This window comes from Lethenteron reissneri, chromosome 24 (assembly GCF_015708825.2).
Source record: "Lethenteron reissneri isolate LAM-NWPU_2019-01 chromosome 24, ASM1570882v1, whole genome shotgun sequence".
NCBI classification, from domain to species: domain Eukaryota; kingdom Metazoa; phylum Chordata; class Hyperoartia; order Petromyzontiformes; family Petromyzontidae; genus Lethenteron; species Lethenteron reissneri.
This window is the reverse complement of record NC_083802.1, coordinates 6,191,795-6,208,884: the sequence shown is the minus strand read 5'-3', so window position 1 is coordinate 6,208,884 and position 17,090 is coordinate 6,191,795. Positions and strand designations below refer to the sequence as shown.

The window sequence follows — 17,090 nt, the reverse complement described above, 5'->3', positions numbered from 1 at the left end:
AAAACTACGACGTTTCGATCGCAATGCAAGCAACCGTCATCAGGAGAAAATCGAGCGGGAAAGGTGCTGAAGCATGCTGTTTTAAAGGTTTGAAATGGGTGTAGCCCAAGGGTCATAAACGAAGTCGCCTGGGCTCGTGATGTTAATGTGATAAATTTGCATGTTGATGTAAGATCGAAGAGCTACCTCCATGACGACGAAGGCACGCAGGTGGCCATTGTATTGTGAGAGATTAGCATGTCAATGTAAGAGATTAGCATGTCAATGTAAGAGATTAGCATGTCAATGTAAGAGATTAGCATGTCAATGTAAGATCGCAGAGCCACCGCCAGATCGAGGACACGAGCGACGGTGGCTGTGTTAGTGAGACAATTAACCTGTTAATGTAAAACCAGAGAGTCGAAAATAACTACTAACATCGGAAGGTGGTAGGATGGAAACATCACAGCCAGTTATGACTTAAACTGGTTAATAACGTCCTTCCAGTGATTGCTGTTTGTACCCATCTTCTCGGTTGAAATTGTGTCTGTGTCTATATATATGGATGGCTTCTTGAACGAATCTTTGTTGAGAGCCAGTGGGCTTGCAAAGTACCTTCGTCTTAGAAAAATCAATTTCGTGTGAGCCCACCGCATTGAAACAATGATCAGCCACGGCTGAGGTATTGGACCTGCAGTGTTTCAGATCTGCCTTATGTTCACGAAAACGGTCCGAGACATGTCGCTTAGTTTCCCCAATGTAACTACTGCCGCAGACACAGCTTAGTTTGTAGACGCCGGGGTATTGCATGTCAGGGATCACATCCTTCACAGATGGGATCAGATCACGAATTTTATGTACTGTGTTAAATCGAACCTGGATCTTGTGTTTACTCATGATTTTGGAAATTGTTTTAGTGACCCCTGCTATGTATGGCAAGGTGATGGTTTTACGGAGTGCGTGGTCTGAATATCCATTAATCTTGAGAGCTTGGTGTACGTGTTCCAGTTCACTGGCTAGGTTATGACGGTCGTAAATACATCTAGCTCTATGGTGTAAAGTTTTGATGAGGGAACTCTTCTGGGATGGATGGTGGTGGGAGTCAGGTTTTAGGTAGGCATCCGTATGGGTGGCTTTCCTGTAGACAGTGTCCCATTGAGCCATCTGGTCTCTTTTCAATTAAAACATCCAAGAATGGTAACTTGCCATCCTGTTCCACCTCCATGGTGAATTTGATGGCTGGGTGTATGGAATTGATGTGGTTCAGGAATTGGTTCAGAGCTGGTCGGCCATGTGACCAGATGACGAACGTGTCATCTACGTGTGGTAGTGTGACATGTAGTCGTTGTGCCAGCTGTGCCAAGTTGGCACAGTAGGGGGGCACAGGTGGTGCATCTGCCACTCGTCTCAGTCAGTCAACCCATGGCACCTGGCTGTGTCCTGTGACCTCCTGCCAGCGAGCCTTTTGAAACGTCACGTGGCCTCAAAGTGCACCTAGCCTGGCCCAAGCGCCATGGTGACATCACTGCAGCTTATTGGCGAATGGTGTCTGTTGTTGTTGTAGTCATTGTTGGGGAGTGGGTGGTGTAGTGGTTAGCGCTCTGCTCTCTGAACCTGGCTGCCTGAGTTCCATTCCTCCTCAACGCCAACATTGGTGACAAATATCTGAACAGAAAGAGAGAGATACAGTACATTTATTTTCAGCCTGATGAGAGACCACTGAGACGACACATCTCTTTTTTTTTGGGAGATCAGGGTTACAAAAGGCAAATTGCACAACAAGAGGATGAACTGGGAAATATCACGTGTGCGATTAAAGCAAACAAAACCCGTGAACAAAATAACAACCACTGTTGACTTTCCACAAAGTAGTTCCTATTTTATTGACCTGGAAGGTGTAAAGGTTTGAGTTGACCCCCCTCCAAACTCTGATTTTCAAGTAATTTATTGAAATGCATTTTCAGATGCAGCTACATGCAATCCTTCCGAATTGTATATCATTACGGTTTATTTTTTGTACTCTTACATTTTGTCAGAGTCATTCTAACTCTGCGTATGAGTGAAAAGCAAATGCTTCAACGTTGACGGCCATGTCGTGAGCAGAACAAAATCCTCGTTAATTGTGTGCACGTTCGAAGCGGGAGGGAGGGGAGAGGTGTAAGAGACCCATGGTGGGCCCTGTGTAAATAATGGTGCCACTCAGCTCTCGCCGTCAAAGCCACGTGGGCCCAACCAACATACGCCCATCAAACCGCAAATATTGACACAAGCCAACAAAAAACGGGACCCTTTTTGCCGGTGTCAAAGTATGAAAAAAAAACAAGAATAGTTTTTACCCTTTCTGGCAATACATTGACACAAGCTCCCGGCTTCGGATTACCGCCCGCGCCTCATTGACGACTCGATTGTGAGGGCCCACCCACGGCCAGCTGACAAAGAGCAGGTGTCCTCGTGTTGCGATGTCCCCGTGTGGTGAAGAAACAGAAGAAGAAAAAGACAACAACTCTGCCCCGTGTTCGTTGTTGTTTTGCTCCACGTGCGAAAATCCAGGGTGGGGCTTTTTAAATCCTTTATATTAAGTTCACTTGCTTGCTTGCTTGCGCGCTTACGACCGTGCACATCTTTCGGTCGTTTTTTAACCCACTTCCCGTGATCCATTCGAGCTGACATTTTGCACACAGCCTCGTTGTGCGTGACAATTTATTTTCGTGAATTTTTTTTCTCCAAAATTTTCAACATTTTAGGAATTTTTGTTTTATTTAATTACCAATTGCTTAATGGTGGCAGGCAATCATCTGACCCAAAAGGTGGCAGCCATCTCAAGGCAGAGGACGAGAGGACTCTAGCCGCCACGCATATAAAGGATTTATAGTGAAAAACTTTGTTTTTACGGGTTAATTTTTTTCACTTCAACCACTGCCACCTCACGGGAAGAACTCGGTAATGGTTCTCAACTGTTTTGGTATTTGGTATGGCAGCTCTCCCCCTTCCCACCTCCCAATCAAGAACACTCTTCACAATGCTCTGAATCGCATCTTAAAATGCCAGGTGTTGGGCCTGCTTACATTGCATACACTGTACGTGCTGCTCTGCTCACAAATGAATTTAGCTCACAGTTTAAGTTGCGTCTTAATGTGGTGATTTAAAATCAGAGAGAGGTGGGGTGTGGGCAATTGGACTTGACTTTACCTCATGAAACGTAAGCTATTGTACAATTGTGGGGCAGTGTTTATGAAGATGGTGGCAAGGTGTTTTTGCGTCATGCACATTACTTGGTGGATCGTTTGCATCGCGTTTGTTTTTCATAAAAAATTTACCTTTTTAAAAAATATGGAAGCCCCACGCTGTGCTACGTTACATTAGTACACACTACTTGACTACTTTTTAAAAGGATACCTGCATGAGACAATTAACTTGTGTTGCACATAGATCGGGCAATCAGTCTTTTTAGGGTACGGCTCATCGAGCTAAGAAGCGTTTTTTTTAAAAATATACGGCAAGTTCTTCATTTACTTGAGGGATACGTCCCTGAAACAAAGTAAATAGGAGCAACGTAAATACTGTAGAAGACTTGCCGTACACGTAGAAGTTATATTCAGCCATGACAAATACGACTGGCATGTAATGTCTTGAATCTCCGCTTTACACGACACGGCACACTTTGTTTATGAAGTAGTTCACAACGTTATTTGATGGTGGTGGGATTAATATATGTAAACTGTTCAACTATATATTTTTATTTTACCAGGTAATGCCCACTGAGCTGTGTAGCTCTTTTCCAGAAGCGACCTGGACACAAATGATAGCGCAACGAAGTGGCTTATCACGTGGAAATGTATAGCAGCCCAAATCATCGAAACGCATGTTTCTAAATGTGGAGGGAAACCCTGGAGTGCCCGTATAAAAATCCATGCCACCACGGGGAGAAAATGTAAACTCCAAATTGACAGCTGGCATCAGGGTCGGGATCGAACCCACGACCCTCCTGCATACCAGGCGAGACAGATAACATAATGCGCATTGTACCAAACTGACTCGCGAATTCCATTGCGTTCACGCTGGAATTGTTTTGCATCAGGAGCTGTCACTGGGATTGTCCTGGGCTGTATGTTTGCAGCTACGGTGGCCGCCACCTTAACTGTATTCTTCTTGCAAAGGTAAGAACATTCTCTCGTCTGGACTCATTCACCTCTATTGTGGTTGTGCCGAGCCAGCCTGGCATGGCTTAGCAGATGCCAGGTTGTTTTTTTACCGCAGAAGCTGAGCCGTGCCACCGAGTTGCATTGACACTGTATCCTCAGAGTGTACTGACTGACATCACACACAATCAATACGTTATCCGTCCCACCCTTGGCCCTGTTTGGCCTCCAGAATTTGTTTTTTAATGAATGAATGAATAAATAGAAAGCATTATAGGTTATTTTTGAATGATAATCTCTAGTGTGAGGATGACATACGTTACGATGACATAGATTATTGAATCTACTTTAAAGTTCAGACAGCCACACTCAAAACGAAGTGTTCCTGTTGTAAGTTTCATAAAAAATTTGGCTTTTCCTTCATGACCACCCATCAGGCAAGATCGGCTTAACTGCTGAGTACTAAGACCTGGCTGAATGAAATATAAGGATCAGAGTACTGTATAGTATATGGTGCAAATATGATCCAAATGTTATACATTGGGAAGCCGCATAACATAACATCACCCCACGCTAATGGCAGATTCATGCTCACTGGCTGGCCAGTGCTCTGTACACCGTGTGCCGCCACACGGAGACAGCTGCCACTGGGGGTCCCCTGCTACATGGTACCTGGAGATGTAATGCATGGGAGGGACCGTGTAAATGTCAAGTGATGATGATATGTAAAGTATACACCGTCTGCCATGTTAAACAGTTCTTGTGAAATTGTATTTAATGTTGGTCTTAACATCCTCGTGAATTTAAATGTAAACTTAGTAATAACTTTAAATGCGTTCAATTTTTGGATTTAATAAACAAACTTGTTTTTACTGATGCATAACGCTTAAGCAGCAAATTAATAACCGTGTATGTGACTTCCCCTTGTGTTATATTTCAGAAAAAAGCATTCTGGCAAAAAGAAAGTGAATGGAGAGGCGGTTGAAATGAGTTAAACACAAGATGCACAGGTGTAGAGAATGTCGTAGTGTGAGGCCATTAATTGTGATCGAATTACAAAGTAAAAACAAAACATGTTGAGGTGGCTTTACAATGTCTACTACTATGCGCCTACTGAAATAAGCACGTACTTTTTATTTTGCAATGGTGCTTCAAAGGTACTTTTTTAAATAATCGTACATGTAACAGGAATCTTGATTTCAATTGGTCTCTTATGCAAGCGTAATATCTCTGTAGGACTGAAGCTTAATTTCTATGTAGTTTTGAGATCATTTGGTTCTTGTTTACTACCAAATGCAAATTGTATTTTTTTTATTGTAATCGCACCTGGCGATTTAGCTTTGCGGCAATGTGCTTTGAAATGCAAGATTCAGCACCCATGGTAAGTCCAGGTATAAATAAACAATGCGATAAAACGTAGCACGGTGAGGTGTGTAATGTATAGTGAGTGCTAACGCCATTCGGCTCACTTTCACTTTGCTTCATCATGTTCCATTACCTATTAAGATGACATCTTCATTTGTAAGACAATTCTAACGCTGTAAATTAAAACCGTAAAAAATAACAAACAATAATTTACAGCCATTTGTCAATCCACTGCTGGAGGAATGCCCCGACCATACCGTGTTGTTCGTGGGGGTTGTTTTACCATACTTCACTACAATTGTCAGTACAGCCGGCTGTTGGTGGCGTTTGTATGTGTGGGGTGCCGTACATGGCAAGTGCGTTATAATTGGGTGATGATTCCAGTTGTGCAATAGTTTTTAATAAAGTGAATCGAATCAGGCTTTCGAATAATAACAATTCGTGTGTTATGCGTGATATTCATCAAGGCTGGGTGGAGCTTTGGATAGATTTGGAGTTGGAGAGACTCAACGATGAAGTTGATTAAATCGACTGGAAATTGTCATCAACTACCTACTTGTTGTATAATTATTCAGGCCCCTTTAAGAACAGTATCAGCCACAATATCCTGCCTTAAAGACAAGAAATCCCCACAAGTCAGGCCCAGTATGACACAGCTGATGGTGACAAAAACATCAGCATGCCTTGCCCCATCACCTCTCGTCCTACGGCAGAGGGCACACATGGGAAGAGCAGTGAGAACTTTTCGGCCAAATTTTTGTGTGTTTTCCAATTAATCGTGTAATGGAACTGATAACGGGTGAAGAGCCCAGCTCTGAATATATCACTCGACTCTCAAAGCCAACTTTACAAAAGGAAATTCCCATTGGGAGTCAACTTAGATCTCCAGGCCCATATTAAATTATTCTGGAGAAAATTTAAATACGTTGATAATACACCGTCCCATTTGGCTCTCCATGGTAAACACAAGTGGGATTTTTTTTAAACATCCCATAAACCATACAGCCTATTAGTGCATTGGTTAAATAAATTCATTGTCTCAGCAGCAGTCAGTGTTGCTTAAACCGATGCTGGTAAACTGCCAGCATTTCATGGGCAAGGGTCCTCCTCCCTGTTACGTACTGTATACATTTGTGTAAAAATATAGGACTACACTATGGGGACCTCATTTGCCAGTAAAAATATGATAATTGGTTCTTTACCCTTCTATCTGGCAACAAAACTGACACCTTTTTGCAAGGAGTCATGTTTGCATAGACCGCAATACCTGCAGTCATAATACAAACAAAAGAACATAACTCTGATAATGTGCACTGTCCCTGAAGTTGATTGGTCCACACCCGAGACAGCTTTCCTTCGAGCCTAGTCTCATATGGGTTGGACCAGATGACGCCAAAAGGCGCACAACTCAAGGACAATGCACCATCAGAGTATGAGAGCTCGGGGCAAGCATCTACACTATTTTTACTGGCAAATGAGGTCCCCATAGTGTAGATGCTTGCCCCGAGCTCTCATACTCTGATGGTGCATTGTCCTTGAGTTGTGCGCCTTTTGGCGTCATCTGGTCCAACCCATATGAGACTAGGCTCGAAGGAAAGCTGTCTCGGGTGTGGACCAATCAACTTCAGGGACAGTGCACATTATCAGAGTTATGTTCTTTTGTTTGTATTATGACTGCAGGTATTGCGGTCTATGCAAACATGACTCCTTGCAAAAAGGTGTCAGTTTTGTTGCCAGATAGAAGGGTAAAGAACCAATTATAATATAGGACTAAATATCTAGCACGCGAGCGAATCACATCACTCCATCCCCACAGAGCAGATATCCACGCAGATGCACTCACTACCATCCACCATCGTCCTGAGTCAAACAGGACATCCCTAACCTGTGTACGTGCGTTGGCCACGTCAGTGCTCACCCTTTCTGTGCCTCTGGTGTGATTCGAAGCGTGCCCGATAGACCCGCATAATTAATCCCATTAATTCATTTCACCAAAAAAAAATTCTTTTTTACTTGTCAGCTAAAATGACGCACGTTGCTCGCGATGTCCGTCTGTGGTCCCGAGACTCCCGGGCGGGTAGCCCCTGCAGCTGACGCCTGGGTGGGTGGTGGGGGGGGGGGTGGTGGGGGGGGGCCCGGGGCACATTGAGCCGTCATTCTCGTGGCTGTGACTGGCGGCCGCCCGTGCCCTCGGCCGGCGCACACAGGAGGGTCAGGCAGTGCGGCGGCGGAGAGGAGCTCACAAAGAACTCCCACGGGTGGCCGTACAAAAACGCCGCCTTCGCGCCCCTCTAAATGTCCACAACAAGAGCCGATTGAGTGGCAGACACGCCGCCGTTTCGTTTTGGCTCCTTTTGTCGCGTTGTTGCTGTTGTTGTGTTTTCGTGTCATCTTTCTGTTGTTGCTGCTCGGCTTGGCTGGGAATGCGATTGTTGGCGATGACGCTTTGTGTGACGCCTTCCTACCGACAGCGCGTGAATAGGGGTGGCATGTGTTTGCTCCAATACAAAACAAAAACGTGCCACCCCCCCAAACTCGCGTTGGATTTCGTGGCCGTGCCGGTGAAGCTCTTCTGTGACATTTTTTTTTCTGTATCGGGTTGTACCGCGCGCTTCGTGTGCCGGCAGCTTCTTCTTCGGTCCCTGGACGTGGAGCGAAACGTCGGACATCGGTGGCGAAAAAACACACACGCGGCACAATTCAAAAAGCACACATCGGAGAGCTACAGCATACAGCCGATTATGAATAAAACAAATCCTGCCATAATTCCAGAGCTTGATTTTTTTAAAAGTGATTTTCTTATATGCACTTTGTCATCGAAAACATGCCTACTCACGTACTAACCGCCGCTGTTCAGGTTGTAAACTTGACGCAGATATTCTTACTGCATGCTGTGCTGAAATGCAGTCACCAGGTGGCATCAAAGTGTGGCAAGGGAAGACTCGGAGAGAGGGAGGAGGAGAGTTGTCGTCTTGGAGGAGCCACGGTTCATTGGCATTGAAACCCGATCGCCCCTGTGGGACCACTTGCCTCGAGGTTGGCCATCGTTCGTTCAAAATTGAGCTTATAAAAGCACCTTTTCCCCCACATTTTTTCTGCATGCGGTGAAACGGCGATTGTAGCTGCTTTACAGACGCTTTTGAGGGGGGGAGGGTGGGAAGGCAGAGGAGAGAGTTGGGGGAGGGGTATGAATTAGCCATGGGAATAGCGAAGGCTTCTATTGAAAGGCAGAACAAAATGTATACATATGGGGCATTGCCGTATGCAGAGAGAAAAAAAAACCTACAACCTATGCACGTTAGCCAGATGCGGTGGGGCGGATCGAGTCTTTAATGGTAACCAAAAATATGCCTTCAAGCACTGCACAATAAGCATACGCAGTGTGTAATGGAAATCTTCTGAACATGGGGCAAAGGCAGTCCCTTCGATTGCTTCGTTCGAAGCACAAGCTGATGAAGATTTACCGAGTCTCCAAATTGTGGGGGCGGGGGGGGGGAACGTGTTCGTGTAATCACAACACATTCACAAGTACGAGTGGATTGATTGGTGGGCATGCCCAAGCCAAATTAGTCACATGATAAGACCTTACTGTATATCACAAAATAAAATAAAAAGAAACTGCACGTTTTACGAAACAAAAATGGCTATTCTATTTACAGGATTAAAATGTAATTCTTATTTTTTTGTGTGACATCGTTGAGTGATGTTTTAAGCTGGCAGGATTGGTTAGTAGCTATTACTGCTATTTTCATTTTAAACAGGCAAGGCCCACTGAGAATCTACCTGGCCACAAATGATAGCTCAACGCAGTGGCTTATCACGTGGGAATTTAGAACAGTCAAATACTTTAAACGCACGATTCTAAATGTGGAGGAAAACAACTGGAAGACTTGGAGAAAAATCGACACGACCACGGGGAGAAACTCCTCTGTACCACGAGGTTCGATCCCAATCCAAACGAACTCCTGTATACCAGGCAAGGTAGTTAACATCTCGCCACCGTGGCGCCTTTAGGGATGAGGGGAAAAAATCGGGCAAGATTTTTTGGATGATCAAAAAAAAAATGTATTCGGATTGATCCGAAAACTTCACGTTGGAGGATTGTGACTTCGCTTCCTATAATTAACAAAAGTGCCATCATTTGATGTCCCTTTTGCTTAAACTATGGAATTACATGTTTTTAAATGACGTAAAAATATGTTATTACTTTTAAAACTTTACGTAAAAAAAAATATTCAGTGATTGATCAGTTTAACACGTAGGTTTTCATAACTAAATCATCCATAATAGAGGTTTTTGGGTTAAATCGTGTAAATTTACGCGTATTAACCCAAAAACCTCTATTATCGACGATTGATGTTTATAACTATTATAATTATTACATTAATTTAATTTACAATGTATGTATATTTAAAGTTTTTCGCACCGTATGTCGCCCACCGTGCTACTTGAGATGAAATTGGGCCCGAAATTCCAATGTCTGAAAAAATGTTTTATATTTATTGTCTGTATCATTTCATGTAAATAAGTGACATTATTATGGGAGCATAGACTTCGACTGTGCAATATGTGTAGACACGAATATTAAGTGTTCGTGCTTAACAAAAATTTTAGAAAACACATTCTGTAGTTATATACTTTATTTGGACATCAATGTTTCATAAGCTTTATACTGGTTGTACGCAAAAAAACACAAAAAGTTGCATGCTTGGAATTACATCGAGATACAGCTTGGGTGGGAAACGTCGCGAGAAGAGATGGTCGAGAACAATGACGAACGAAATGGCGTCCTAAAGAATTGAACACGTCCGCCAGGGAGATGGAGCGATGAGATTTGGCTCGTGTGCCGGTGTAAGGTGGATTGTTACAGCTCGCGGTTGCGAGAGGTGATGGGTAGCATGGGAAGGCCTTCATCCAGCAGTAGATTCACCGTGGCAATTGATGATCATTTTGGTTATAATCTCGTTGCAGTGTGTCAGCCTCTAAGGTCGTAAACACTTTTGTAACAAGAGAGTGCGACGCAAGACCCCATCTGAAATTACCAATCACTCTCGCGGCTCTCATAATCACGTTTTTGTTTACGCCTTGAAGGAAAATTACGGCAATAGTTATACACCTAGCATTGTGGCTGCTCGTCTGCACGAATGTTGTGTTTCCAAGGCTGTCAAAAGTAATTTAGTTTCACAAATAAATCAAGGTGATGACCCTAACCGGACATCCTGCCAAGCAAGAGGTCTTTGCAAGGGTGAGATGGTAATCAGCGCTGATGCATGGCGTGTCTTGGCAAATAGATACCCGTCATTGGACCCAAATGGCAAGGCAACTCTCCCTAATGAGCCCTGCCCCTCTGCTGAGCTCCCAAGTGCCACGCTGCTCTTGAGAAGGCGAAGTTCAACTCTCTGCAATGAGGGCATCTGTCACACGGCACATTGGGAATGAGCAATGAGGCACAGGAAGAGAGACCGTTATCACCAGAACCAAGCTGAAAGGGTTCAGCTGATGGACGGATGGGGACGGCGATCTGTCACTCGTCGTTAATACAAGTGGGCTGTTAAACGCACGTTGATGACAAGAGCTGGTAATCCTCATCTAGAAGACGGCAAGTTTTTTTTGTTCGCCTAAATTTCAGAACAAGATTGTGATAAATAATGGCAGGTGTGGCACCAGGAGAGTAGGTCTGACCAAACGTCACTCAATGGCCTTTGAATTGTGTGGCAAACATCGCTATCGATATCTCGCCGTTCAGTTTGAATTTTTGCAAACTACGAGTTGCGTTAAGCTGTCTTGTGCGCTTTGCACTTTTTAAGCCGGGTGTTGTGCATTTAAGCTGCACACTTTGACAGATTCATTGGCAGCCATCCAATGTATCCCCAGGCCACCTGTCGAAGTATTGCAGCTGGAGATTGTGGTCAAAGTTGCAATTTTATGCTGACATTTTTAAGGGCAGGAAATTGCGCCGAAATTGCGCCAAACTTGCTTATTTTTTTCACCATAAATGCAGAATGGGACCAAATTTATATATAAGCAAAAGTCAGTATGATACCAAACTAAAACAAGCATGAGATGGTGCTTATCTCAATTCCTAATTGCGAGCTAGTTGTGGGAATTCTACGTTCCTATGGCGGGGACTAATTTACAGTTGATCATCTATTATCCGGCTTCCAACATTATCTGGCAGTGCCGGGCCGCTCCGGCTAAACCTGTATCAGTCCGGTGATTGTTAAACACAAGTTGTTGAAAAAAGAGCGTGGTACGACTCGGTACATTACCCCGTGCAGAGTCTTCGATATTGGAGTGGTAAGTAGGGTACAGTAAATATAACACGTAGGCTTTCGCGACCAATATTATTCATAATCAACGTTTTTGGGCAATTCGGCAATTCGCCCGATGATGCTGGATGCAATTACCAGCGAAACGTCGTACTCAAATTGTAAATGTTGTGGTTTCACGCTTCAACACACCGGTGGGCTAAAGCAGTGAACTATTTGTCTTTTGTCAACGTGACACTTTTTTACTGATTGGCCGTGTCGGGTGGTGGAGGGTTACGACACATTTATAAATAACGCGATCTAAACCCAAAAACGTTGATTATGAATACAGTAAATATGTAACTTTTTACAGTAGGTTTTTTATTTTAGTCTGTATGTTTATTTATACAAATTTAATATACTCTTTGGTTCTTTCGGAAAAGTCACGTAGCTATAAAATAAAATAAATCACAATGTTTCGGGCGCAAAACAAGCGTCCGTCATCAGGTGGGAAAGCATGGTCTATCTGCTGCTGAGGCAAACTGTTTTAAAAGGTTTGAAATGGGTGTAGCCCAAGGGTCATAAAGAAGTGGCCGGGGCTAGTGATGTTAATGTGAGAAATTAGCATGTAACTGTAAGATAGAAGGAGAGCGGCCTCCTTGACGAGGGAGTGCAACCCAATGGGGGCAAACCAAAGGGCCTGTGAGTATGAGAGTGCAATCCAAAGGGCATGTGAGCATGAGAGTGCAATGCAAAGGACAGGTGAGCATGAGAGATCTAAGAGAGAGGCATAGAGAGAGACACAGAGAGTCGTAAATAACAGCTGACAAAGGCTAAACGGATATTGGTCAAAGATAGCCTATCACTAATCTCAGAGAGAATAACATTGCTCCGATTTGAACTTGATAATTTGGACAAGACTCTCTTACAATCACACTTAAAATTAACAGATAAGAAGTCCATTTCTGATTGGGACCATGTAGATAACATGACAGTCTCCTCTGCTACTTCAATGTCAACCAAATGTAAAGTTAACTTGATCGATAAATTCAACCTCCTGTCAAAAAAGAAGCCAGAGCCACACGTTAAAAAGTGAGATGTTAACAAGATTGTCATCAATCATAGTAACACCCTCATTTTCCGACGGCCTAAATTCGGTACTAGCCAAAGAGTTGAATTTCACAGTCACCCAGAAACACATCCCCGTGGATGATATAATTGCCCAGGGTGACGTAGCCCTCAAAGGTTTGGGACACATCCAGGCAGACGTTTCTAGATCTGAAATCGCTGCTATCCTCAACAACGCGAAGAAACCCATTAGCAACATCAGCAAGGACGAGCGTTTAGTGTGTGCATATGTTCAAATGTTGTTTTTTTGTGTATGACATCAGAACACAACTCACACTTTACAAAATATCTCACTGACTCATAGATGTACGTCTCACAGCAGTGGATATTGTGGCACGACCCACTATAAGGGTGTGGGAACTGAACTGTCAGAATGTGTCAAAGGGCTTCATGGGTAAAACATCTCCAATACTGTTCTATGAAATTAAATAATTCCACGCCATTCCATTCAGGTATGTATTGTTCAACTTCTTTCGCATGCCGTACGTAGCCAACCATGCTAATCGGAGGTGCTAATGTAGGGATGCCAATGAAGGGGTTTGTATGGCAATCGCCGTGCTGGTCAGTACCAGTTTGGTGAATCAGGGCCCAGCACTGGTTCAGATATCACCACTGATGTTGACTGTGGTCAGGATTCGAACTTAGGTCATGGGGTTCACCGTGCAGTGTGCTAACCACTGGGCCAGAACTCCACCCGATACTCGTAATTGCTAGTGACAAGGAGCTGCATTATTCTATCATTCTACAAAGTGTTTCCCTCCTCAAACAACTAACAATAATGGGGCAGCACTTCTCAGCTGGAGGTCCTGCCTGAGTGGTAGAAATCCCACATTACCACGGTGGAGGGGAAGTCTCGCTAAGGACTACTCGCACAGAGCAGTACCGGACTTATTTAAAATAATTGACCTTCAATCAAACTTAATTTTTTCAGCCCTCCAATTGTGAGTCTACTCTTCGCCAGTGAACCAACTAAATAAAATACTAATTACGTGATAAAACCTAAAAACTGATATTTTATATACTGAGGGGCATTCAATTATTCAGTAATATTTTAACAAACTTTCAAACTTACAAACTTTGTAAAAGAAACGTGTTTTTCATTGTTATACTGGACCATCGTTACAACTGCACGTGATGAATAACGCGTATTTTTTTTTTACGTAAAATAGTTGAAAATTCTTATATATTTTTTTAAGAACGGCAGGATAAAATGTTTCGAGCTATGCCTTCACGATACAAGCGCTGTACTTATGCGGTTGATCTAAATGCCTTTTGAGAGGTACTGTACACACTTTAAAGATCTTGAAAACACTGTAGACTTCAACAAAGGCCTGCCGAAGAATAAGCTGTAGCCCCAGTGATTTCAAAGGTTTTGCGTTGAGTTGTTGAACTGAAATGAGAAGGTTTCGCCGGCGAGTTCCCGCTGACCCACCACTGTGCTCGGAACGGATCAGGAAGTAAAGAAAAAAGGAGGCAGTAAAAGGACCCTTTTTGAGTCTGGGGTCAGGAGGTCATGTTCACTCAGTGTGTCACATCCCCGACTCACTAAGCGGCCTAATCTGTCTGGCCGTCTCGATTTTCGGCCCGTTTCTGTGGCGACCATCCCCAGGGCTGTCTGACTCGCAACTGGGAGGAGGTGGAGACGGGGGGGGGTGGCCCAAAAGCTTGCAGGCGAGGGGGGCGGAGGGGAGTTTTGTGGGGGGCGCGGCAGGCGCTTGTGATGTATCGGCCCTGATGGCTCGCCGGGAAATTCACTTTATGGCCGGTGACAGCTTAAATGTCCACGTTTGTAACATATACACCTGTCACGATTGAATAGCCGCGGGGGCGCGTGCAAAATCGTAGGGTTTGGAATGTTTGGTGGGATGGCGCATGAAAACAGTTCTGCCAAACAGTCGTCTCGCACACCGTTGATAGAGGGGGAAGGTTCCGAGGACTTGTTGAAGACAAGGTTGTAAAGTCGAGTCGAGGCGTCAAAGTGGCCCTCTGCTCAGACAAGCATGCGGCAGTGGTGCTCAACTCCATATGGTGCCTTGAGACACTGGTAGAAAAATCCATATTTCTATGGCAAGGATTATTCTCACCATAGGCTAACCACTGCTGACAACGTAGTGCTTTGAAATTAGTGACATTCAATTTAGATGGGCAGTTTATGATTTTTTGCTACAATAGTAGATTATTGAACAGGGCATCCTCTACGAATAATGACACAGTACTGTGTATGAATAGGTTTGCACATTTCAGTTTCAGTTTCATTTATTAGGATTTACCCTGTGAGCCATTTGGCTCTTGATTTGGGTTCAACCGCAACAAACATCAAAATTACAAGAAACACATAAAATTAATTGTAAACAAATCTAAACATCACATACGTAAAAAATACATTCCTACAGAAAAAGCACAACCTGTCCATGCTGCGTACAAAAAGTGCACAAAATTCCATTTCGATGTTTGATCCCTATGACAATCATAATACAATACAGATCAAAATGAATCTATACTAAATCAAAACATCGGGCCAAACCAAGCCCCTCTAAAACTTACTAAAACAATGATATGTAAACAACGTAACAGTTTTCCCAACAAATGCGATTAAAAGTTTACAATAGCGACACACACAACACACATCACTGAACCCAGCATCCTTCGCTAGCTGCATAAGTCAATCTATAACAGCCGGATTAACAATAGCAGTAGCAGCGCACTATAATAAAAATACATAATAAGTTCATACGTCGGTCATCTACAGCTATATTTTTTATTTCAGGCCACAGGATAGCAGTGGCAGCTATGGTTGTACGACTCCTCTAGAGCATTTTTTAGTGATCGTCTTGTTGGTAACGATCCAAGCTGGAGTTTATTTGCGATAGCATTCCACATCAAATATTCCAATTGCTTATTTTTTCCGCTTATTTTCTACTTTTCCCACTATGTAAAGTAGTTATACTGGAGAGAGCAGATGTGCAGACGTCCGTCCAACCCCACGTACTATGTGATCGCATCTCTCATTATTGGGCTGCAGCGACACACATTAATTCATATGTATTTCTACACACAAAAAAAACATTCATTGAAATGTCCGTATTAAAATGCATTATTTTATGTAAATGTTGCATGTAAGTATTTTTCGTGACTCCTGCAGCCACTAGGAGGTGCTACATTCAACCACAATGTAAAAAATATATTATTAATTAAATAATGAGCCCAAAATTAGGAAAATGTATTAAGTCACAGCGGTGCAAATCATCATAGGCCTATGAAGTTGTAATGTATGCACTTCAAAAACACCCGTAATAAAGCATACACAATGTCCACAAGTAACTCCGTGCTTGTATTTGCAAATTGCATAATGTGCTTGCGTATTCGTTGGCACACAGAGCTATGAACCCTGGCAGAAACCCAACCCTGGCTAACATCTGCGGTGAACTTGGCCCGCACAACCCCATTCACCAACCGGCACCGGCCACAATGGTGAAGTATGGGAAAGCAACCACCCATAAGCAACACGATGTGGGGCAGGCCTTCAACGAGCAGTTAGTGCATTCAGAAAGCTCTGTATCATTACTCTTTGGTTCTTTAGGTAAAGTCACGTAGGGAGAAATAAAATAAAATAAAACAAATCACGACATTTCGATCGCAACACAAGCAATCTTCATCAGGTGGAACAACCACAGCAAGAAAATGCTGAAGTAGGCGTATCATTATTGGCATTACTTTAGTAAAAATACAAAATGCGAATCTTTAATAATTGAAAACTAAACTAAACAAGTTTGTATTTTACCAGGTAATGCCCACTGAGCTATATTGCTCTTTTTCAGAAGCGACCTGGCCACAAATGATAGCTCAACGAAGTGGTTAATCGCGTAGAAATTTATAGCAGCCAAATACTTTAAACAGCTGCTTCTAAATGTGGAGGGAAAATGGAGGACCTGGAGGAAAATCCATGCGAGCATCTGGAGAACATGCACACCCCAAATATATAGGCATCGTCGGGGTTGGGATCGAACCCACGACCTCCTTCATACCAGGCGAGATAGTTAACATCTCGCCACATAGTGGGTATAACTATGGTTGTGCACCGTGCAATTTTGCGCTTTGAAACATTACCCTACAAACCTGGTCAGCTGTTCACTAAACAGCAGGTCCATCTTCTCACCACGCACAAAGGACCCCCCAGGAATAGTTGCTATTGGCCAACGTTTCCAGGTCAAAGGTCAGAGGTTTCCCGCTC

At 43.5% G+C, this 17,090-nt stretch overlaps 1 protein-coding gene across 1 annotated transcript in view; it reads left to right on the top strand.

Annotated features, from left to right (window-relative positions):
* LOC133346300 (kunitz-type U19-barytoxin-Tl1a-like) overlaps window positions 1–5,921 on the top strand; it is a 46,354-nt gene extending 40,433 nt beyond the window's left edge. Inside the window, exons 5-6 of the mRNA XM_061557795.1 lie at window positions 4,058–4,136; window positions 5,059–5,921. Coding sequence (XP_061413779.1) covers window positions 4,058–4,136; window positions 5,059–5,113 — 134 coding nt within the window. The 3' untranslated portion in view covers window positions 5,114–5,921. The remainder of the gene's footprint in view (window positions 1–4,057; window positions 4,137–5,058) is intronic.
* The last annotated feature ends 11,169 nt before the right edge of the window (window positions 5,922–17,090 follow it).